Raw genomic sequence first — 24,679 nt, forward strand, 5'->3', positions numbered from 1 at the left:
TCTGACTTGATGTAAGTTTTTGGACATACGCCATTGCTAAGAACTTTTTCTGTTGAAGAAAAACTAATAAATAAAATAAATAAATAAAAATACCCAAAAAAAGACAAAAAAAAAAAACACACAAAATTAAGCAAACAATTGCTGTTGTCAACAAGGATATGAACACCACAAAATATTCCGAAACAGGAATATGGTCAACAAACAAAGAAAAACAAAGAAAAATGTACTAAGAGAACGAAAAAAAAAATCCCCACAAATGATGACAACACAAAAATATTGAAACCCAAAATAATTCAGCACAAAAGTTGAAGCGAGACAAAAAAAACACGACAAAACGAAAAGACAAACAAATACAATAGTTTTACCAAAACAGAAACAAGCGACGTTTCGGGAACTGCTATCTGCTCCCGTCCTCAGGCAGAGACGCACATGGTACGGAAACACAGGTGCGATCATATTCCTGTTTCGGAATATTTTGTGGTGTTCAAATCCTTGTTGACAACAGCAATTTTTTGCTTAATTTTGTGTGTTTTTTTTGTCTTTTTTTTGGGTATTTTTATTTATTTATTTTATTTATTAGTTTTTCTTCAACAGAAAAAGTTCTTAGCAATGGCGTATGTCCAAAACCTCACATCAAGTCATGCACTCCCATTGCACAAATCTTTTAAAGTTAACATACTTGATCTGGTGAAGCCTCGCGCGGCGACCTGCGCATGTGTGAGGCTTCTAAAAGCCCCGCCCAATTTCATCAGGCGGCCAATTAAGACTCGAACGCGGTTCCCCCCTGTGTAACGCACGTTGCAGGGCCGTTTGAAGTGTGCTCGCCCTGCGCGGCCCTTTGACACCCGCTCGCTCGCGGACGCCAGACAAACAAGAGGAGTCGCAGGGGAAACGGCGTGAAGGGGTGACGGTGGAAAGGCGGGATGAGGGAAAGGGGTGAGTGGAGGCTGAATCAGGGTACGTGAAGTGTGCTGTCGCAGACAAGAGGAGCATACAGAAGCGTAACCCCCGCCTACCCGGGCACACACATGGTGCGCAGAGCTACAGGAAAAAAAAAAAAAAAGTGATTTCAAAACTACTCGAGATATCCGAGTGGGGTCTGCTTACGAAAAACATTTAAGAGTTCGCTGAGGGCCGAAAAGTACTGTTGATTTCGGATTAAGTTTTTAAACCGTATTTTTAGAAGTGTTAAAATGGCTAAAACGCGTGTTTTCAGAGTAATTTTTAGGCGTGAAACAACCTGTGCAGATTCTTGAAAGTATTTAAGGGACTTGCATTACCCCATTATCTTCATTTCTCGGCCGTATAATGTTACGGTCACCGCTCAAATTTCACAGTTGTCCTGTGACGACGAGAAGACTGCGCGCCAGTCCAGAGGAGACACCGCGCTAGAAGCACCAGCGAGCGTCGCGCTTATCATCCCGCCTCACTAACACTCATACACCCCTGACGCTTTAACGCGTCAGGATGTGAACGTTTTCGATTGTGATTTTCTTTTATGCGTTCCTAAAATCTTAGCTCCCGGTGTACGGCAGTTGGTAGGAGAAATTTCGTGAATGGAACCGAAGTCGCATGGAACGGAAATGTGTAACAACCACGGTGCTGCCATCTGTGGCGGATGGCGAGAACCATACTTCACAAAGACAAAGGAAAACGTTAAAGTATTAACCGTTTGATTAATTTTAATGAGACGGGCAGTATTTTGATAAAAATTCTTTGTCGAAATTCAGGTCCAAAGTCAGGGTTTAATATGATTTAATGTATAATGAGAAACAAATAAGATTTCTTTTCTCTAATGTTATGAGGTTGTTTGTTGTTCGGAGAGGATTTTTTTTCGGAGTTACTGGTAGGGATTCGGTGAGTGACATTTGTAATTACTCCCGTAAAATAAAATAAATATTTATTATTATTTTTGATTATGGGTACAAGTGTTTCAATAATGAATGCAGCTTACTTTAATGCATTTTAAAACAGTTCAATATTATTTACGCGGTAATGGGGTGGATTAAAAAAAAACATAACAAAGATTAATGTATGAATAAACACTGAGCAAACAGATCCCTATATTCAGCGTTGCAGCGAAACTTAACTTCATAGACCAATTTAGACAATACACTCGACAGACCGCCTGCGACCTTGACATTGTCCTTCGAGCGGCCAATCTCACGTGAAAAATATGGGTCAAAATTCCAGTTTACAAACTTAATAGTGTAACATCTACGACAGGTGATAAGATAAGCATAATTACTAAATGTTTGCAACAATAATTAAAGTAACCCGATATCTACTTCCGGTGTCGACAAACATTCAACACAGATCATATCGAATACACTGGAGACTAACACCAGACAGCTCTAAACTAACAACAACAACAAAAGGTGAGCTTGTACAAAAATAACCTAGCGGAAAGTGGTGAGACCACATAAATATTTTGTAGGTTAATTGTTTAATTTTATTTTATATTATCCGGTGTCAACTATGAATAACTTTATTTTTTAAGAAATTTGAAACACCGGGGGGGTTTATTTTCCCCCATAATCTGCATGTATAATGATTAGAGAAAAGGTTTTCTAAAATGAATTTTTTTTGTAAGTTGTCATAATGTTGGTACCATGTGTATCAAACAGATAAACTGTTCTACTAGGCATACCGCCTGCCATCTATAGGACTGACGCAACAACAACGCCAAATTTTCAAATCAAAAATATTGGAGCAGTACGGTAGCCTATTAGTCCCAAGTGTATTTGATAGTATATTAAATTTACATTTAAATTGTTTTATCCGACGATATGAAGTCGAAGCAATTCGTAGCGGCTCATCCGTTGAGAAATACGATTGTAAACTGGGCTCTGCTAAAGAATTTACCTACCTCAAAGGGCGAAGCTACGTAAAACTGGAGTAAATTTCGTTTCGGAACGACCTAAGTGAAGCGCGGACTGGTGGTGTTTACGAACCCTGGTTCGTTTACAAAATAAAGACTTCCCAGAAACAACTAAACTGTACGATGCCGCCCCGCTAGACCCAGCCTGCCGATCGGTGTAAACTTTCTCCGTTAAGAAGCCACTTCACACTGTTTTAACCAGTAGGCGTATGGAATTTTGCCAACTGAAAGACGCTTGGAAAACAAAAATTAAAAAAAGAAGTGAAAAATCCTTCTGCATTGTAAGCAATTGTCTGTTAATTAATATTAGTTTCAAATACTGTCATCAAAAGCACATTAAAAAAACAGCGCTCGAAATAGTTCTGAAAAAATTAAACCACTAGAAGTGTAAATTTGCTGACACTGAGACAACGAATTTCTAGTGGCAAGTATTTTTCAAGAATAAAAATCTGATCGCTCATCAGACTGCAGTAAGGTATGTCCGTGCTAGCGATTGTTCCCTTGTAATTGGCGGCCGTCTGTACAGGATGTCAACATAAGAATTTCCCAGTTTCAATGGTATATAATGACAGTTCAATTTAGACTATTTAAAACAATTCATACACCAAATTGAAGGTTCAAAGTACCTGGTATTTCTTACAAAGGTTCAATAAGTACAACTTTAACTATACGGCTCACATAAAGTTCCAAATCTTCCCAATCTTTGGTTAACAAATCCGGAATAATGGAAGCTATAACATCTTCATTTATGTGAATCAACACTGGCAAATGATTAATTAGTATAGACCAGTAAAATTCGCGATTTCAAATCCCTAAAGGATAGACTCCATGATACTCTATGCACTCGCGCAAATTACATCTGCTGATTGGTTACCGACTCGTAGTAACACCTGTTGACTGGAATGATCGTGATTCGCTAATTCTTCTGTTAAAGATTTTTCATTGGCCCAGAGTCCTTCAGATAAACTGTGGCCCAATCACTGAAGCAAAATAATGTCAAAAGTATTTGGACTCTTATCCTATCGCGAAATGAATCCGCGAATTTTACAGGTCTCTAAATAACGCTCAGGAGTCGCCATTTTGCGTATATGGCGCGGCAAGCGAAAAACATCAAAGCAGTTCCCGCGCATTGGCTTATCTAAAACTGTTTGAGTTACGCTTGAATTGTGACCTTGAGCCAACACTCTACAACGCTTACAGTTAAAAATTATAACTGGAGCATTCTTTTATGGACATTCTGTAAGAGTAGCCACAGTCCAATTTGGCTGGGCCATTCAGTACGAGTTTGCTTCTGCACTGGATGTCTGTGATTGGTGTGCTGACAATAGGCATCCAGCCAAACATAAAAAAAAAAAAAAAAAAAAAACAGATAATGCTACATGGTTTTAACACACAGATGGTATGGAAATGTTTTTACGAAAAATAAATGGTCCTACGTACATCTTCAGGGCCTTCAGTTTGTATGCATAGGGCTTGGGGCTTGCCTATCGTGTACCTTCGGGACTGATCGGGTGTATACGTCTTCGACTCCCACCGCAATACTCTCAATCATTTCACCGACTGTGTACCAGAGTGCAATGGCGTAGCCTTATACGGTAGCCTTTTGGAGTCGGTAACAATATATATATTTTTTTAGATTTTGGCCACTACTACCACTGCATATTAATAACATTTTACTTTAAGAATTTGTTAAAACTCTGCTACACTGATTTAATTCGACGAAGAAGAGGCCGCTGAATTAAAATAACTAGGGAAAAAAACTTTGAACTATTGTAAACAGAAAAAGTATAAAACGAGTTCACAGTTTTATATGATATAAACGTAAGCCGTTGAAAAAAAAACAGAGATATAAAATTCAGAAAAAATCACTTTAATTACACCTCACAATAAAATTAATCCTGATGGTTGTGTTTGCGGCTTCAGCCAAATATTTATACACCCCTACTATAATGTATTTAGCAAACCACTTATTAAAATATAAATAATTTAATTATTTATGTAAATGTAATATTATTTATAACAGTACAACAGTCACTCGTATATAGCAGATATTATTTACAAAAAGAATTAGATCAACATTTGCAAGAAAACCAAAATAAAAAGATTTTTTTTCTGGCCACAGAACGAAGAGTAATCGGGAACAACTTAAAAAAAAATTAAAAAGTTAAATCTCTTAAAAATATATTCCTTGCTTATTAAAGACTTGAAAATAAAAGATGAAAATGGTATTTAATGCAACAAAATGATCCAAGATTACAGGCTTTAAGTCTGGCTGCACAAACTATAAACTAGGGTTGCGCAAATCTTATGTATATTTGATAGAGACAAGTGCATCTTTTGCAGACCAATTTTTAATCATGTATGGATGTATGCAGTATAATTTTTTTGCAGGGTGAAGTGGCTCAACTGTAACACGATGGATTTGCATTGGGTAGGAGGCGGGTTGGAATCCCAGACAATCTATCCTGATAAGGGTTTGCCATGGTTTCTTGATATGACTCCGTGGATAATGCTGGGATGATTACGACGAAGACTAACGCTGATTCATTCTTTTTTTTTTCTTCGTCTCGCTATTGTAGCATGTGCCCATATTTAATGATCTCGTTTTTGAAGAGACAAACAGAAAAAAAAATTATGGGGGGGGGGGGGGTTTACATATTTTCCCACAAAAATAAAATTCGAGACTATTAGTTTCGGATTTTCCTTCAGGTACACGTTTACTATCGGCACAACAATCATAGAAGAAACTCTGTACGTAATCAAAAGCTTCCTGAGTGACCCGGCCCTAATAAGGCAATGGTTTCCTCTTGCAAACAACCACCAATCACAACTATAAAAACACTGGCGTGGACAAACATTAATTTGTGAAGAATAATGAGCGTAGAGTTTATTTCACGAAAACAGCAACCGACCATGGTAATAAATATTAAGGGTGTTTATCCCGTTCCAGGTAAGTTATTTATATTTACAGTCCAAACAGTTGAACTTGTCAACTTTTTTGAGTGGCTGAACCTTCAAAAATTGAATATATATATATATATATATATATATATATATATATATATGTATATATATATATATCGCATACTTTTTGTACAATTAGCTTGAAATTTTGTGCAGTTTGGATAAGGAGAATGAAATGGAGTATAAAACTGGGTCCTTTTTTTTTTTTGTTGGAAGTCAATTTTTCTGGTTTCTGTGTGATATGATTTGATTTATTTCAGAAACAAAAATATATATATTTAATTTAAATTGGCCTTTTAAAATCTTCAGAAAATTTATGATTTTAAAACGCTGAATAAAAACTAAATATTTTCAAGTTCAACCATGTTAAACGTAAAAAAAATTATAAAGACCTGTAACGGGAAATACACCCTTGAGATATTTTTCTTTTGTTAATAAAAAAAATGTGTTTCCCTGTGTTAATTTTTCGAGAGAGAGAGAGAGAGAGAGAGAGAGAGAGAGAGAGAAAATCGTTAGCAGTCGCCGCACTGGTATGCACAAGAGTTGTAACGATGACCTTCACCTTTAAAAAAAAAAAAGTATATCTATGTATCCGTGAATTTGGCCTCGCAGCTGCACTCGAGAGATTGCAGGAGAAGGCGCGCGAAAAATGATTATCGCACGCGCGCCGCGGAAGATAACTTTGTGCCGAGACCCGGGCGCCGCCGCGACTTTGCGCAACAGGTCCTCGAGGTGTCGTCGGCGAAGGTATGGGGGGGGGGGGGGGGCACGAGGGTCCACGAGGATCCTCCAGAGGATCCTCCTTGTCCTCGGGACCTCCGACCGTCGAGGACGGAAAAAACACTCGGCGCGGCAGTCCACGCCACGTCATTACTAGAGACCTGCAAAATTCGCGGATTCATTGACCTCTAGGATAGACTCCACAGTCCTTTAAATACTCGCGGAAATGACACCTGTTCATTGGCTACTCACGCGTGAGACGTCTCAACTAGGGCTGTCCGTAATTCGGCACTTTCTTGGTTCAGTGTTTCCCATTGGCTCACAGTTCCCCGGATAAAATGTGGGCCAATCACGGAAGCGGTACGAAGGTATAGTTGTTTTGATGCTAGCCTATCGCGAAATGAATCCGCGAATTTTGCATGTCACTAGTCATTACTAGAGACCGGAAAAATTCGCGGGTTCATTTCGCGATAGGCTAAAATACAAATAGTTATTACCTCGGTGCTGCCTCTGACATTGGCTCACAACTCACCTGGATGACTCATGGGCCGATGAGAAAACACCCGAACAAAGCTTTATCGAATCACAGGCTGCTACGTTGGGACGTCTCACAAGACAGCAGCCAATAAGTGGGGTGGGCATTATGACCGAGTGTACGTAGAACTATGGAGTTCATCCTACAGGTCATTGAACCCGCGAATTTCTCCGGTCCCTAGTCATTACTAGAGACCGGAAAAATTCGCGGATTCATTCGGTGATAGGCTAGAAAACAAACACATATACCTTTATAATGATTTTGCTATTGGCTCACTGTTCATCTGGACGAATCTCAACCAGTTATAAAACCCTCAACCAGAGAAGGAACGAATCACGGACAAACCAGCTGAGACGACTTACAAGTCGGCAGCCAATGAACTTGCGTTCCTTGACTTCAGGCAATGCACCTACCATGATTCAGTCCGCTCGCTTGGTACAGTGGCTAGCGTGTCTGCCTGGTGGGTCAAGGGGCCCGGGTTCGATTTCCCGGCAGGAAGGGGAATTTTTCGAAACCTCCCTGGATACAGGACTACGTGTTTGTGATGCCCCTTGCACCATCTTCGGAAGGCAGATCATTCTGTCTCAGCACGCATAGGTAACAACAGCACGGCTGTCTTCACTGTAGCGTTGCTCCCGGTACCCAGTAATGTCCAAAATTAAAAAAAAAAATTGAACATTGTTTTGTCTTTTCAAAAATTGTCGTATTTTCGGCACCTATCCCTACCCTTCAAGTAATGACAGAAACCAACCAAACAGAATACAAATATCGCATATTTGGAAATGACTTGTCACTAAGAATCAATTTTTTTTGACGTGACATAATAAATCGATGACCGCCGGCTGCACGCACGAAAAAGTGTCCCGTTACGTACATTGTTCCGTTACGCTGTGTCCCGTTACGCACATTGTTCCTTTACGATGTGTCCCGTTACGCTCATTGTACGCTTGCGCCTCATCCATCTCTCTTCCACTCGACTGTTTAAAAAGTGAACTGAAAAGTTAATGTGGTTTTCATTGCTTATTACAACAACAATTTCGGCAATAAAGGTTAATTATTCTTGCATTTTAAAAATATGATTACTAGTATAAATTCAAGTATTTAATCTTTTATTATTAAAATAAAAATGATTCAATTTTATTCATAAAGAATGCAATCATTTCATTAATGTTTTGTTATGACGTCACGTTAAGCTATCTTCCGTAAACCGACTTTACAGACAACCATTTTTTTTTTCAAATTTTACCAGAAGTAACCGCACCCCCATTCCACGCAGAAGCGCACTTACTCAAACACACCAACCCAATACGGATTACAGCAAAACTTCACGTTCGCTACTCGATACCGAATTGCAGGAAGGATTCTGGATGATCCGAAAATCTGGCGATCCGAACAAGGCCTCTCGATTCCAATTAGTTCGGATTACCGGCACTCTTGTCGGTTACGATGGAGGGGAAAAGTTTCCAGAGTAAACAATTCGAGCGCAAGGTATGCGGGCTCGCCGAGTGCTTCGAAAACTTCCAGTAACTCACTTGGGATATCATTTTCAAGAATGAAATTACGTTGCCGTGGCAAGACTACCTGGTTTCACTCCTTCAGTTACGATCTCTTACAGTTTTTTTGTGTCTATGTATTTAGTAAAAAAAAAAGTTTGGAATTAATCACATGTTTTTTTTTCTTTCCATGGTAATATTTTAGCAGTACTCCGAAATTGGGAGATCAAAGCCGATGGTTAACGAGCTATTTAAGACATAACATTATGCACCAAAATTTCGATAGAAATACTCAATATTATCTTGAAAAGCATATTTTATATAGGCCTGTGCAAAAATAACCACGACCATGTGTCGTACAATGCTACAATATATTTCTTGAAAAAGTACAAACTATTTTTCGGCAACTGGTTCCCAAAGGAATCTTTTGGTAAAAATACAGAAGATTATTTTTTTCTGTGCATAAAAGAAAATCTGAGATCGCTTTTCAGGCTAGTTTGGGTCAGCTACATGAAAATAATTGAGAGCTATCTGATGTTAGGTTGTGGTCAGCTACGTCACAAAAATCCTGAGGCATATTCTAGGCTCAGTTTTTGAAGTGAAACTTCTTTGGGCGCAATGAGAGTAACAAGGGCGAATTTTAATGCAACGTTTTCGTGAAAAATTGTGAAACGTTTCTGGCGCGAAAAGGACAGATAATAGGTACTTGGACAAATATATATAAAGAGAGCACTATGCTATATACGGGGGACGCACCACAACGCCGAAATACCACAACGCCGAACGTACAATAACGCCGAAATGCCAAATTGACCACAACGCCGACAGCTAGAAAACTGCTGTGTACCACAACGCCGAAATACATTAACTCCGAAAAATGTCATTGCAGGACTGCCACAAAGGTTAGGTTAGGTAAGGTTAGCACACAAATTCATTCAGTTGTTTTTCATTTTGCTCCTGTGCCCCCCCCCTCCTCCCCGCAGAAACATTTTTCGGCGTTACTGTATTTCGGCGTTGTGGTACACAGCAGTTTTCTAGCTGTCGGCGTTGCGGTCAAATTGGCATTCGGCGTTGTGGTATTCGGCGTTATTGTACGTTCGGCGTTGTGGTATTTCGGCGTAGTGGTAACGACCCCTATATACGTTGCTGGGCTCGTTTTCGTTCTATTCTTTGTGCAATGATTAGTCCCCCCACCCACAAAAAAAAATAAAACCAAGAGAGATAAACGAAATAATAAAACAGAGAGAGAGAGAGAGTGTGTGTGTGTGCATGCTCTGTTTCAGAAAATAGATACAGGTATCCTATGCAGTCAGATGTGAGTGCCTTGAATTTTCATATTTGCTACCAGCGCGCTCGCGTTCCTCCTCGTTCAACCAGCAGCGCAGAGAGCGCTGTTGGGACAGTCCCTGCATTTCCCGCACAGATGGCGGCGCTACCCGTTTAGAATTTCATGTTTCGTTCAGAGATTTGGCGTGTTCCAAAATGGCGGAACTGTTTTAGGAAACAGTAACACGCACAGCTTTGATTTGTGGTGCATTTCAAGAGTGGGAAATATTTATTGTCAGTGAATCATTGTTTACTGATCAATAATTATTGATGTCCTGAGCAGTTATTTCGAAGTTGGTTCATTCATGTTCATTTAGAAAATCATACCTCTCTCTCTCTCTCTCTCAGCTGTTTTTACCCCTTTACTTTACTTACTTTATTTACTTACGAATCGAGGTTTGAAATGCCAAGGAAGTTTTACGCGCTTTTTTTTTTGACGCGATGACGTATTATAAATCGATGAACGCCGGCTGCACGCACGAAAAAATTGTCACGTTCCGCCTGAGCCTTAACGTGCAAGAACTGGCCAGCCACCGTGCGAGAAAAATCTATAATATCAAAAAGGTTAAGGCGGGATTTTTAAACTAATTTTTCGTGATTATATTTAAAAAAAATATATTTAAATTAAATTTTGCAAAATCTGTAAATAATATTTTGAAAAAAATTTAAAAAGTATGCAATTTTTTCATCAATGTTTTTCTTATGACGTTATCGCGTAAAAATTATCGTCCGTAAACCGACTTTACAGACAAACCCCCCTTCCCTTTATCTTTTTTGCGCCAGCCTCCTCCAGTTCCCCAATCTGAAACTACGCACCCCCCCCCCCCCCCCTCAACATCCCTCGGCACCGGCGCGCGCCAGATCAATCGGCCCATGGTTCCCGAGCAGCGCGTGGCCGGGGGTTAGCCCACAGAGATGACGTCGCTAAACCGGAGCTCCGACACAAAAGGGCCTTTTCATTAGCTCCCCACTCCCCCCTTCCAACCCCCCTCCCCCCTCCCTCCACCTGCACTCCCCTCCCTCCACCTGCACTCCCCTCCCTCATCCCCCACTCCCCCCTCCCTCCTCCCCCCTCCACAACGGGCGGGATGGGGAGGCCGGATCGATGGACGGTGAATGCAGACCGATGAAAGGACTCTGTCAGTTCGCGCTTGCTCTCGATTTTCGGGCGTCGAAGAGAGAGACTTCTATACAGAATGTGTTCACGCTACTCTGAACACCTTTGAAACAAACCTACTATACTATATATATATATATATATATACACACACACACACACACACATATACACACCCACGTTGAAAACTGCACAGGAAAATTGTTTGACTGATTTTACATTTTTTTGTCGTGAACATTAAAAAAAAAAAAATCAAGTAGGCTACTATTTGTGTGAACTAAAAAAAAAAAAAAAAAAGTGTTACAGGTTTTGGATGAAATACAAAAAAAAAAGTGCAAATATTATCTTAAAATAACTTTTGTATAAAATTAAGCATTTTGATGTATATGTGAACGAAAAAAAATAATTGTGAGCTAGTCTTGCAGTACTAACCAGAGATGTGTAAACATCTAACCTCGGTAACAAGCAAAAAAATACACTTTTAATACGAAACTCGAAAGCGTGCCAAGCGTGATAAATATACCAAATTTTTAATTTAATTTAATTAAACTATGTAATGAAAACGCTCAGATAAAAAATAAAAAAGACTTGAAAAAATACTAAATGCCGGATTTGGACATGATTTTCGATAATGAATTTTATTTAAACACTGCCCATCTTGTTAAAATCCATTAAACAGTTAATACTATAAAGTTTACCTTTGGCTTTGTGAAATTTGGTTCGCGCCATCCGCCACAGATGGCAGCACCGTGGTTACACATTTCCGTTCTTGACTTCGTCGCGAAACACGTTCACTTAATGCCGTATACCGAGAGCTAAGATTTTACACTTCAATAAAACACAGAAGTTCTAATTAAATAATTTTCGTACTATTTTGTCATGGTACTGCTGTTTTGAATACACACTAAACTTCATTGTAAGAGTGCTAAATGTTTGGCATAGTCAATGTACAACGACTATGTAACTTCAAAAAATACATCTTGGCATTTTGAAATTTTTTTTGACATTAGCTTAGTAATTATATAGCACTAGTTCAATGGATGATTAGGAAAGTGGCATTCACGTTACATCGCGATTTATTAGTGAACATGATGGGCGAATTGCTCTAATTGCTAAGATTGCTAAAAGCGTTTGCTTTATCATTAAAAATTGAAAAAAAAATAAAAATCACTAAAAGGTACACAATGTTAATTAACAGCTATACACAACAAAACTAATATGTAAATATTAAAGAAATATGTATTTTATTAAATGACGCAGTAAAATGAACTGACCTATTGGCAAATTACTAAATGCTTAGCTATGTAAATGTACATACTTCGGGTAAAAGGACACGCACAGCTGTGGTACATTTGCCAAATAATTACACAAACATCAATGGAGACATTGCTGCTATATTCACTGTTTAAAATCAAGACAATTTTATTTATAGCATATGTTAACTCTCGGATCTAGGAACTATGAAATGAATAATTAGATAGAAATGTTCCGGAAGTCACACCATTGTACAACAGCAATGATTAGTCGGACTTCCTTCGAAATCTATGCAAAAGTGATACAATCATGGAAATAACGATACAGACTGACCTCATGATGTGATTGTTGGGCCTGTTGTTTAGGAAATTTTACAGCTCCCCATAACAGATAAAACCATTAAGTTTTTTTAGCTGATAGGGAAATGGTGAATGAACCTGTCTCTAAATTTTAAAATGCTTTTTAAAGTTCTGATTATAGGTAAGGATTGTTTCGAATGTATGGTTTTACACAGATGTTTTATGGCTCGTGTATAAATCATAATAAAAATAATATTGAAACAGCTAGAATATAAAAAAGTTCATTCAAATGGTATATAAAATACACAGGTCTCTGCTGAATGCATTGTTCCTGCATTGTTAAAAAAATTAAATTTATGAAGAACGCTAGTAAACTTACTGTTAGCTTCGTAAATTTACAGGTACTAAGTTCGCTTATGTTGAACATGAATCTACAAGAAAAATATTGGTATGGTATCAAAAAATCAATAAACTTGTTAATACTCCAGCAAAAACAATCTTATTACTTCTACGAGTGTGATTTTCCTTGAAAACAGAGTTCTGAATTCGAAATACGGCATAGTTTTTTTAGTTTCTGAAATAAAAAGAAGAACTTCCGTTTAATTGAGTGGAATTATTCGTTGAAAATTCCGTAATGTACTGTAATTTCTAAGATGGAGGATAGATGATTCAAAACATAGATTAAAGTCGGCAAAATGTAAATAAACACAAATGATTCTTCAGCTCTCCCGAGATGTGGCTAATGCTGTTTGTTTAACACCGAGCATTTGAATTACGGATATCTGACGAGGGGACAAACTCACCGAGTTGCTGGCGGCCTTATTGTTGGTACTCGCCGACTTCGCCGAACGTCCAAACCTCCATGTTCTGCTCCCGCCACCACTCACTGCAACACACAAGATGCCACCACTCACTGCAACACACAAGATTCCACCACTCACTGCAACACACAAGATTCCATCAATCACTGCAACACACAAGATGCCACCACTCACTGCAACACACAAGATTCCATCACTCACTGCAACACACAAGATGCCACCACTCACTGCAACACACAAGATTCCATCACTCACTGCAACACACAAGATGGCACCACTCACTGCAACACACAAGATTCCACCACTCACAGCAACACACAAGATTCCACCACTCACTGCAACACACAAGATTCCATCACTCACTGCAACACACAAGATGCCACCACTCACTGCAACACACAAGATTCCACCACTCACTGCAACACACAAGATTCCACCACTCACTGCAACACACAAGATTCCATCACTCACTGCAACACACAAGATGCCACCACTCACTGCAACACACAAGATTCCACCACTCACTGCAACACACAAGATTCCATCACTCACTGCAACACACAAGATGGCACCACTCACTGCAACACAAGATGGCACCACTCACTGTAACACAAGACACCCCGAGACACGGTCACGGATCAGAAAACTGTCGCCTCAATTGAAGGGCAGTCAAAAGCCCGAAAGAATTCGCGATTTTTAATATGTACCATGTTAGCTCTCTGTACGTGGCATTCAGTGGGGGTAACTTCATGAATGCGACAGAAGCCATGGAACGGAAATGTGTAATAACCACGGCGCTGCCGTCTGTGGCGGACGGCGCTAACCAAAGTTCACTAAGACAAAGGGTTACTTTATATTATTAACTGTTTAATGAATTTTAACAATATGGGCAGGACCAGTTGATAGATTTTATTTCTTTCCTACTAACGAGTAAAAAGTACTTACAAGTAACAAGTGTTTATTTCAACACGGTGCCAAAGCCAAGTCATATGCCATGTCAAACAAAAAAAAAAAAATTTAGTACGGACGCTTTATCGAAAGCAGTATCAAAATTATTTGATTTTGCAATATGGCGAGGTCTAATAAATTGGTTTAAAATACGAGATTAAATTTCTAATTAATTTTTCATCAACAACAATATAATTTTTTGCAATTAATTCATGTTTGTTGCTGTGATTTTCACTTACAACATTCTGACTGATTGACTGAAAGCTTAAGCATCAACAGTGACCAACAAACTGTCAAGATTTTTCACTTAAAATAAAAATTTGATGTTAAAGCATACAAAAATGCCATAGATATTATTTTAATTGCATTAATATTCTGTCCCTTAGAAAGTCCTGGAGAAACCTGATGCGTAGTTTCGGGAAAGTCTAAAATGGGGATGACTGCTCCAAAAAGCCACAGAAAACGGTTAAATATGTTTTCCTTTTTGCTTTCTGAAAGCATATTTTTAACAACACGTCATCCTGCAACACGTCATCATAAGGAAAATTACTCAGTATTCATTACTGCAAACGATTCTTCAATAGCGCTGTATCAGCTACCCAACCAGATAAAATTTTGGCATTCGAAGTGTTGAATTGACATGCGCTATCAAACTGTCGTTAATTTATCGTCTTATGACAACCGCAGAGTAAATACATCAATCAAGCCAAGAGGGTCGTTAAACGTGACGAGATTGATGAAATATATTCGTTATTTTTTTTTTTTCGTAGAGTAATTTTTAGGCTCCACGTTTAGATTTAATGATCGAAAACAGCAATACTTCTTTGAAAATCGATGTTTTATCAATTACACGCCCTCCATTTACCACCAAACCACCCCTAAGTAAATAAATATTTATGCTGGAATCGCAACAGTGTAACAAGCGCGACACGATGAACGCGACGCGAATAAATCAATTTCCTGGCCAATCACGGCACATTTTTCGTGACGTCAGTGCGACAAAATACAGCAGACCGAAAGTAGTTTCCGATTAGAAAGATATTCTACATTCATGTTGTCGTGTGAGCGACGTTGTTGAAATGAGCGTTAGAATATTGTGTGTTAAAGGTCTCTTAAGAAAACAATATACAAACAAATTTTGATGGAAAAGTTTTATCTGATTTTCTTGTATTCGAGTCTTGTAATTGTGTATTAAATGAAAAAAAAATGTTGATATTGCAACAGATAATTTTGTAAATTTGATATAAAATTACACAGACAAAGCTAGTTCGCTTACTGTTAATACACGTAAGTCAGTTAAAATGTTAAAACAATGGATTACAATCGGGTTGATTAATTTTATTAGAACACTAGACAAAATTAAACAACAATTAAACAAACAACCATTTAATACGCAGCTAAGACAAACATTTTGTAACTACAGAAATAGGCTTACGTCTCTTATACGAATACTGAAGACAATTATTATAAAAGAAAAAATTCTGAAGCACAAAATGATTCTAAAAAAGTTTGGAATATTATTAAAGAGGTAACTGGCTCAAAAAATGAAAAAGTAGATATTAAAACTGTATTCAATTATAATAACATAATAAATGCAATGTCAAATCCTGAGCACGCTGCAAACACACTAAACATATATTTTACAAATTTTGGAAATACTATGGCTTCAGAAATAATTAAAAGTAATTCTAGTAATAAGTACAGAAATTATTCGGTTGCTACAAAAATTGTTCAAGGGTCTTTATTCTTAGCTCCTGTGTCAGAATATGATATACAATCAATTATTTCTGAAATTAAAAACTCCAATGCGTTGGGTTCTGATAAGATAAGTGTAAACATATCAAAAGAAACAGATATAAATTGTGCAAACCTTTAGCTCATATAGCAAATTTAAGCTTAAGTTTAGGGAAATTTCCTAGACGGCTCAATGAAGCGATTGTCATACCATTGCATAAAGGGGGTAGCTTTGCATCCTCAAATTTTAGACCAATCTCTATATTAAGCAACATTAAAAAAATTATAGAAAAATGTGTTAAAAAACAATTAATGTCATTTTTGGATAACAACAGAATACTGTCTGTAAACCAATTTGGGTTAGAAAAGGTTTAAGTACAAATTATGCTCTAATTAAAGTAACAAACTTTGTGCACAAAGCCATAGAACAAGATAAAAAACGTATTGGTGTAATGTTGGATCTTGCTAAGGCTTTTGATACAGTCTCACATGAAATACTTTTAGATAAACTGGATAAAGTAGGAATAAGAGGTTTGGCAAATACTTGGTTTAAAAGTTATTTGGAGGGTAGATCTCAGAGAGTCAAAGTAAATAATAAATTAGGAGACATCCTATATATAAATATAGGCGTCCCACAAGGCAGTGTACTTGGGCCAATTTTGTTTCTGATAAATATAAATGATCTATGTAACTTAGACATAAAGGCAGATAGTTTATTTAGCAGATGATACTGCAATTTTATATTCATCCGACAATTGGCCTTCGGTTTTTGAAACGGTAAATAACGAACTTAAAAAAGTCAAAGAAATGTTAGATGATAGTTTTCTTTCTTTAAACATAAATAAAACCAAATATATTACTTTCTCTGTCAACATTTTGGGTCAACCTATCGAACATGAACTAAAAATTCATGTATGTAACGAAATAAACTATATACTGTGAAAAATGTAGTGTCATAGAAAGAGTACAGGATATAAAACACTTAGGTATAGTGCTCGACTATTTTATAAAATGGGATAAACATGTTTCTTATCTTTCAAACAAGATACGAAAATGGTGTATAAATTTGTTGAACTAAGATTAATATTATCTATTGAAGGTATTAGAATGGTTTACTTTGCTATTTTTCAGTCTGTTATGCAGTATGGCATTCTGGCTTGGGGAGGGATGAGTAAAAAGTCAATTAAGCCACTTATAACAATACAAAAACTTATTTTACGAGTTATTAAAAAAAACCACATGTACACATCCAAGGAATTTTATAACTATTAATTGTATTTGATATTAAATGATTGTTTATTAGAGCTGCAATAATTAATATGTATCAAAGGGATAATCAGTTAAATTATATAGATCATAACTATCCTACACGGCATAGATAAATTTACAAATCCCTCTATTTCATAAAACAAAATCTCAGAGATTTATAGAATTTTAGCTTACAAAAATGGTTGTTATACTTCCTGGAAAACTAAAAACTAAAAATTATTTTCAAATTAAATTAATATGTTAATATTTGGCTGGATAATTTAACTGATGAAGAGATGGCTTTAGTATTTAAGTAAATTTTATATATTGTTATAACTTTGCACCTGTACTTTACTTAAAAACTAATTTTTATTTAATTATATTTTAATTTATTCATGTAACAATGTTATAATTTATACGTTTTTGTTTATACATAATATTGAATTGTAATAAATTGCTCTTTTTAACATTCATCTGTATATGACTAATGTAAAGTTTCTTAGGTTATATTTTATATATTTATTTCTCAGATATTATACATTTACAAATGTTTACAATCGTCAAAATACCGCATGTAATTTGAAGTGACTAGATGCACTCACATACAAGTTTACTTTCGTAAGTGAATATTGTTAACAAAGTGTAAAAAAATGGGAAATAAATTATTATTATTATATTGTTCACGAATGATGTTTACGCTGATTAATTGTTTATATTAATATCCGCGGGTATATAAAAAAAAGGGTTTGTTTACTAAATTCATCTGTGAAATCCTTAAAACGTTAAATGTCGGGTAAATAAAACTCGTAAAAAGAAAACGATAGCTGTCGTTAAGTACGTGTGGTGCGTACATGTGTTATGGGCGAAACCATTATATTCATGATCGTTTATGGGTTTTTTTTCTTTCATTCGCGTGAAAACATCATGTGCACAAATAACGCGATTCTTTACTGTCGTTCACATCCTCCTCAGCGATATCGTGGAATCAGGCATTGGCGTGTTTTATTTTCATTTTTATTTCTGTGCGTCAAAACGGAATTCGGGCGACCTGAAGTGATTGACACATTACAACCTTCAGCTCTATCGTCGTCCGAATCAATATTAAAAAAAAACGCAGACGAAGCGCGGAAGGGAAGCTGATGTGTAGAGACCGGAAAAATTCGTGGATTCATTTCGTGATAGACTAGAATCCAAAAACGTTTGCCTTTTTACTACATCAGTGATTGGGCCACAGTTTATCTGAATGACACTTGGCCAATTAAGAACCTTAAACAAAAGAAGTATCGAATCACTAGCGTCCCAGTTAACAGGTGTCACGAGTCAGTAGCCAATGAGCAAATGTAATTTTTCCGCGTGCATAGAGGATCATGGAGTATATCCTACACGTAATTGAACTCGCGAATTTTTCCGGTCTCTACTGATGTGAGATAAAAAAAATTGCAAAACACAAGAGAGAGGAAAAAAAACAAAACAAATGAGACGCTTTGCGGGTCTCTTCGGCGGAGGTGTATGTATGACGGGAAGCCTTCTTTTCACATACGAGAGAGCCAAACGCCCGATCGTGCATCTTCGTTTTTTTTTTTTTTGGTTCATTGTAAATATTTTTAATGCAGCTATACTTACCTAATATAACCAACCATCCACAATGTTTTAAAGTATTTATAATGTAGTTAACCTATCCTAATCGACAGCAAAATTTAATGCCACACCGGTTTATACAATGAGATAAAACGAAAACAAAAAAAAAAAGCTAGCATGAACTTCGGGGAACTTCGGGCGTGGCTCTCTCGTCTGTGAAATAAAGGCTTCCTGTCGGGGCGGCTCCGTGACCGACGAACATCCAGCGAAGTCCTGGCGCCAGAGTCACAACTGGGGAACCTGCGAAGAAATTCCCCACTTCTGCACTTCCACAACAGATTCTTTTAGAAACCTACTGCCAAGAAACAGAAAGATATTGTACCTTTGTACAACAGATGACTGTGGTTATATTTTTTTTGCACGTATTAAAACGGCCTTTTTTTTCTCTCTGTCTCTCGAGATGATACCGAATATTTCTTACGAAAATTTGGCGCATAATTTTATATTTCAATTGGACATTCATCCAAGCCCAATTTTTCTTAAACTATGGAAAAAAAAACCGTACCTACATTCCATAGTTGGGATTTTTTTTGTTTCGTTTTTAATAATAACGTAAAGGTATTCAGGAAACGCGGTTTTACAAGTAACTTTAAGCATTGTCGGTGCTGGGACAACACAAAAAAAGAACAAATGCAGGGGAAGAATCCGAAACCCAGTGTTATAGCGAAAAAAAAAATATATATATTTTTTTTGGCAGCGACAAAGTTTCCTTCATACGATTGTACAATTTTTTTTTTTACAGATATCTGTAATTTGATACGATCATTTCAGTTCCATTTACCAGACAAAAAAATATTACATTCGTCTCTTGTTTTGGCGACGGAGGAAGAAGAGGTGTATGTGTGATCGAAGGTTGTAAAGTTGTTAATTGTCGTGGGTATTGAGGCATCGGCCAGCCGGGGGAGCTGAATTGTTGCCCCTTGGATGGGCAGCCCTTCAGGATTTTTCTGGCAGTGGTTAGTTTAGGTTAGGTTAGGTTAGGTTAGGTTAGGTTAGGTCACTTTACAAACTAACCACTGTCAGAAAAATCCTGAATGGCTGCCCATCCAAGGGGCAACAATTCAGACAACCTTTCAAAAACACTACTGTCAGAAAATCCTGATGGGCTGCCCTTCCAAAGGGGCAAGTTTTCAGGATTATTTAAACGCTTAAAGAAACATGTTTTCATAAATTGGATGGGCTGCCATTCCAGTCGCTGTGCAAACAAAACCATTGCCAGAAAAAATCCTGAAGGGCTGACCTTCCAAGGGGCAGCATTTCAGTCGCCGCGGCCAGCCTGCACGCACCTCTATGCACTGTAATTCCGGCTCCGCGCTCTCAAACGCAGCATCTGTCTCCTTCTCCTCCGGCGACACAGTCTCGGGAAAGCCACGTGGCGGGATGGATGAATGGTCCCCGGAAAGGAAGGGGGCGGGGGGTTGAAGTGTATCGGGAGGTGTGGCCAGCCCAGTAATGGGATCGCGCAACTCAGTAACCGGATCGCCACAGACGTGTCACACACCCACACGCGTGTAAGAGATTGCGTCCAGTCCGCAGGTGTGGTCAGAAGGGTGATGGTGATGGTAGGGGGGAATATCAATACCTCCACCACGGATACACCACCACCGAGCGTATCACACTCAGGATGAAGTCCCTTGCCCCACCCGGGAAGCACACGTACGGTATGCAGATAAAAAAAAGGTTTGTTTGAATCCAAAAAAAATATTTGTTTATACATGGCGAAACAAATATTTACTTGGTGGAGCAAAATTTTTTTGTTAGTTTAACCAAAAACTCTGTAAAAAAATTTTTTTACACCTAACCAAATATACACATTTGAGTTGATAAAATCTTTTTTTTTTGGGTCAACAGAATCTTTCCTACTACAAAATATTTGTTTGAATTTAAAAAAAATATGTTTATTTCGCCATATATAAACAAATATTTTGTTGAGGCAAACAAACCTTTCTCTCAGTGTATGCAGAGCTCCAGGAAAAGAAAAAAAATTCAAGCTATTTAAAAACTGCTCGAGATATCAGAGCACAGTCTTACAAAAGTGAAGATGGTTAAAACGAGAATTTTTATGCATGAAACAACCGCTAGCAAAGGCACTTGCATTACACCTTTATCATCATTACTTCACATTATGTTTTTTTTCTTCTGATTATGGACACCCTAGTAGATTACCATGACGTTCCCAGTTCAAAATTTGACGGATATTTATCTTCGGACATCAAATTGGAAAATAACATGTCGAAAAGCTACTTCATTCAGTCCGGGGATTTTCACGATACTTGTACATACGATGATAGATGGCTTAATGCTTTGGACAAACAAGTGGTTTAGATAGACAACACTTGGACTAACGCAAATATTGCGCACAAAGTAGAACACTAGTTGTGATTTTATCACGATTTTATTAGCTTCACCTGTACGTATGAATGGATTATGTAATATAATCTTTCCATTAAATTTTTACCCACTTTTCTTCGTCCGAATGTGTTGAAATTTTGCATACATATAAACCTCTGACAATACAATATTTTGGTAACTTAAGACCTTAGTGTTAAGGGGGAGTGGGAGTATCAGAGGGACAAAAAAACCACTAATTTCGAACTATGGGTAATAACCATGCTTTTTGTGTATACATGAGGTCGGGGCATGGTGGGAATTTGCCCCGGGGTCGACTGTTACACTGGAAAAGGAAAAAAAAAATGGGGGGGGGGGGGGGAGGGTAAAGCCCCACAATTTAGAAACTTTTAAAACTCAATGTTTTTTTCGAATTGGAGTGTTTCCGATCCAAAAGGTCAGATTATGGACGAAAATGTGCCCAGGTAAAAAGAGCCGTAATGACCCTAAATTTTGAAAATTTTAAAAGTATATTCTTTTCGATCTAGAGTTTTTCCGAGGTCGTGCTATGGTGGAAAATGTGTCCGGGGTTCGACTTTCTCCCCCTCGGAGAAGGGTGAATTATTTGGCTGCTAAACAAAGTTTTATTTTTTAATTTTTAGTTCTTTCAACGTTAAAATCTTTTTTTTTTTAGTTTTTAACACTCTAAGATTATTATTGTGTTAAACAAATTCAAGCGTATGTTAATGTGTGAACTATACCTACACTAGTCTTTCTAAATAGTAGGATAAACGAACTTTAGATTGTAGTTATCTGCGTTTAGTATTTTAAAATATCTCCAGCTGATATATCGACAGGAAATGATTATAAGTTTGAATGAAAACTTTTTTTTGACATATACTGAAAACCAGTAATGGTATATGTCATAGAAAAATCCTCAAAGATGGAAAAAAAGGGGATCAATACACAAACACACAGAAAAAAAAGAGCCTATGTTTTAAGTTAAATGCACAGATACCAAAGAGAAATCTGTGGAAGGAATAGCAGAAAAAATATCGAACACCGTGGGCTGACAGCGACGACATGTTTGAAAGAAGACCAGTAAATTCAGAGAAGAAACGCCACTGGAAAACCCGGTGACAAACAAGACACCCAGCGATGAGACGAAACATACATTCGTTAAAAGCCCACAGTGTTTGTCAGTGCTGTGATATTTTTTTTTTTATAATTCTTGCCGTCTATTTATCTAGTTTTCGACATCAGCTGATTTTAGCTACTTCGACTATTGAATAATTTGACTAGCATACAGAAATTTTAAACCGTATAATAAGATCAGAGCGAAAAAAAAACACTTGAAAATCTACCAAACCCAGGCTTAGGACATGATTTTAAAAAAATAATTTTATTAAAATATTACCAATGTTGTTAAAATTCCTTGAACAGTTAATACTTTGAAGTTTCCCTTTGGTTTTGTGAACTTAGATTCTCTCCATCCGCCACAGATGGCAGCACCGTGGTTACACATTTCCGTTCCAAGCGACTTCCGTCCCATTCACGAAATTACTCCCACCAAAGACCGTATATCGAGAGATAAAATGTTAAACATCAATAATAATCAGATTTATTTAAAATGTTATTTTGAAATAAATAATGAAACTTTATTTGTCGTGAAATTTTCGACGCGTTAGGAGCACAATATCCAAAGGAAAATCGCCACTGAACTATAGAAGGTGGCTACGACCAGTTTATGCATTATATGTTAAATATGCTAAATTCAGAACATTTAAACAAGTCCGAATACTGAAATCTACGAGCAAAGTTCGGAGTGGGTGCGCATCACGTGTGCTAAAAACACACGAGTCTGGCTCGTGCGAGTATGGGCCGTCTAAATAGGGAAGCCTTCTTTCCACAGACGAGAGAGCCACACCCGAAGTTCTCCGAAGTTCATGCTCGCTTTTTTCCCCCCCGTTCTCTCTCATTGTATAAACCGGTGTGGCATTAAATTTTGCGGTCGATTAGGACAGGTTAGCTACATTATAAATACTTTATAACATTGTGGATGGTTGGTTATATTAGGTAAGTAAGTATAGCTACATTAAAAATACTGTAAAATCATTTTATGGTTTCTTAGCAAATAACTTTTTAACATGTAGCTATCCAGGGCTTGGAAACCGTTTACATGATTTCACGGTATCTTTAATGTAGCTATCCTAACTAAATCAACCGTCCACAATGTTTTAAAGTATTCATAATGTAGATAACCTAACCTTTTACAATGAACCAAAATAAATAAATAAATAAACCGAATATGCACGATCGGTAGGGGTAGGCATTTTTCGCGAATAAAACTGAACGCCTATTAGATTGCAATTAGTTATGGTTGCGCTAGCAGTTTCTTCCTCGCGATTGGCGGCTGTCAGCAAGAGACGTATTTGCCTTATTTGACCGAGCCATTCAGGGCGCGTTTGCTTCCGCACTGAAGTAGTACTGTGATTGGTGCGCTGACAGTAGACATGCACCTGACAGAAACTCGACCAATCACGAAACACAGACGATGTTACAGTGTTTTTTAACTCTCAGCTAGTCTCAAAATCTTTTCGCGAAATAGACATGCCCCTAACGATCGGGCGTGTTTGGTTCTCTCGTCTGTGAAAAGAAGGCTTCCCGTCTAAATGATGCCGCGAGCGGTGTCGTTGGGTCTAAGGAAGTAGAAGAACATGACCTTTCCGGAACCACGTCAGGGTACGGGCTGGCGGAGGGGGGGAAGTGGCGAGTAGGGGGGGGGAGGAACTGCGGACGGAGGGGGTAGGCGTCGCTGCCGCTAATGACGCCAGTGGTTCGACATCAGGGGCGTCGCGCTCAGCCTTGGACGTGCTCCAAAACGAAGGAGAGGAGGAGAGGAAGGAAACCCTCCCTCCCCCCCCCTCCTCGCCGCGCGATAAGTACGGCACGTCCCAAAGTTTTCCCGGCGTGCCATAGCGACGGAGCTGCTTTGCGTACCATAAACCACGAGGATATATCGAAGGAAAGTAAACGTACGCCCTGCGCCAGAATAATCCACTCATTCCAAGTAACCATTACGTATCCAAGCTACTTACTGTTCACACTTTTATGTCACAGAGAAACCACAAGAACGGACAAAACATACAAATATAAATAGACGAACACGAAGAAAACAAGCCAAATCTCCTATGTTAGAAGGCGAACGCTTAGACAGAACAGATAATTCCGCAGAATTAGTTAGAAAAAAAATATCACAGCACAGAAGAACACAGTAAACTGACAACGGTACAAAAATAACAGTAAATACAGACAAACAGAAAACTTCGACTACACATAACAGCTTCAAACAGGAGAACCCAAACGTTGGAAC

General features: G+C 37.9%; 1 protein-coding gene across 2 annotated transcripts in view; it reads right to left on the reverse strand.

The window, feature by feature from the left end:
• Nucleotides 1-24,679, reverse strand: part of LOC134539962 (high affinity cAMP-specific and IBMX-insensitive 3',5'-cyclic phosphodiesterase 8-like) — a 240,847-nt gene that overhangs the window by 106,396 nt on the left and 109,772 nt on the right. The window contains exon 3 of one of the 2 annotated variants that reach the window (XM_063382353.1): nt 13,393-13,475. In XM_063382353.1, the coding sequence (XP_063238423.1) occupies nt 13,393-13,475 (83 nt within the window). Of the gene's footprint in view, nt 1-13,392; nt 13,503-24,679 lie in introns of both variants that reach the window. The other variant, XM_063382352.1, reaches the window with a different exon arrangement.

Source organism: Bacillus rossius, chromosome 16 (genome assembly GCF_032445375.1).
Source record: "Bacillus rossius redtenbacheri isolate Brsri chromosome 16, Brsri_v3, whole genome shotgun sequence".
In the NCBI taxonomy this organism is placed as follows: domain Eukaryota; kingdom Metazoa; phylum Arthropoda; class Insecta; order Phasmatodea; family Bacillidae; genus Bacillus; species Bacillus rossius.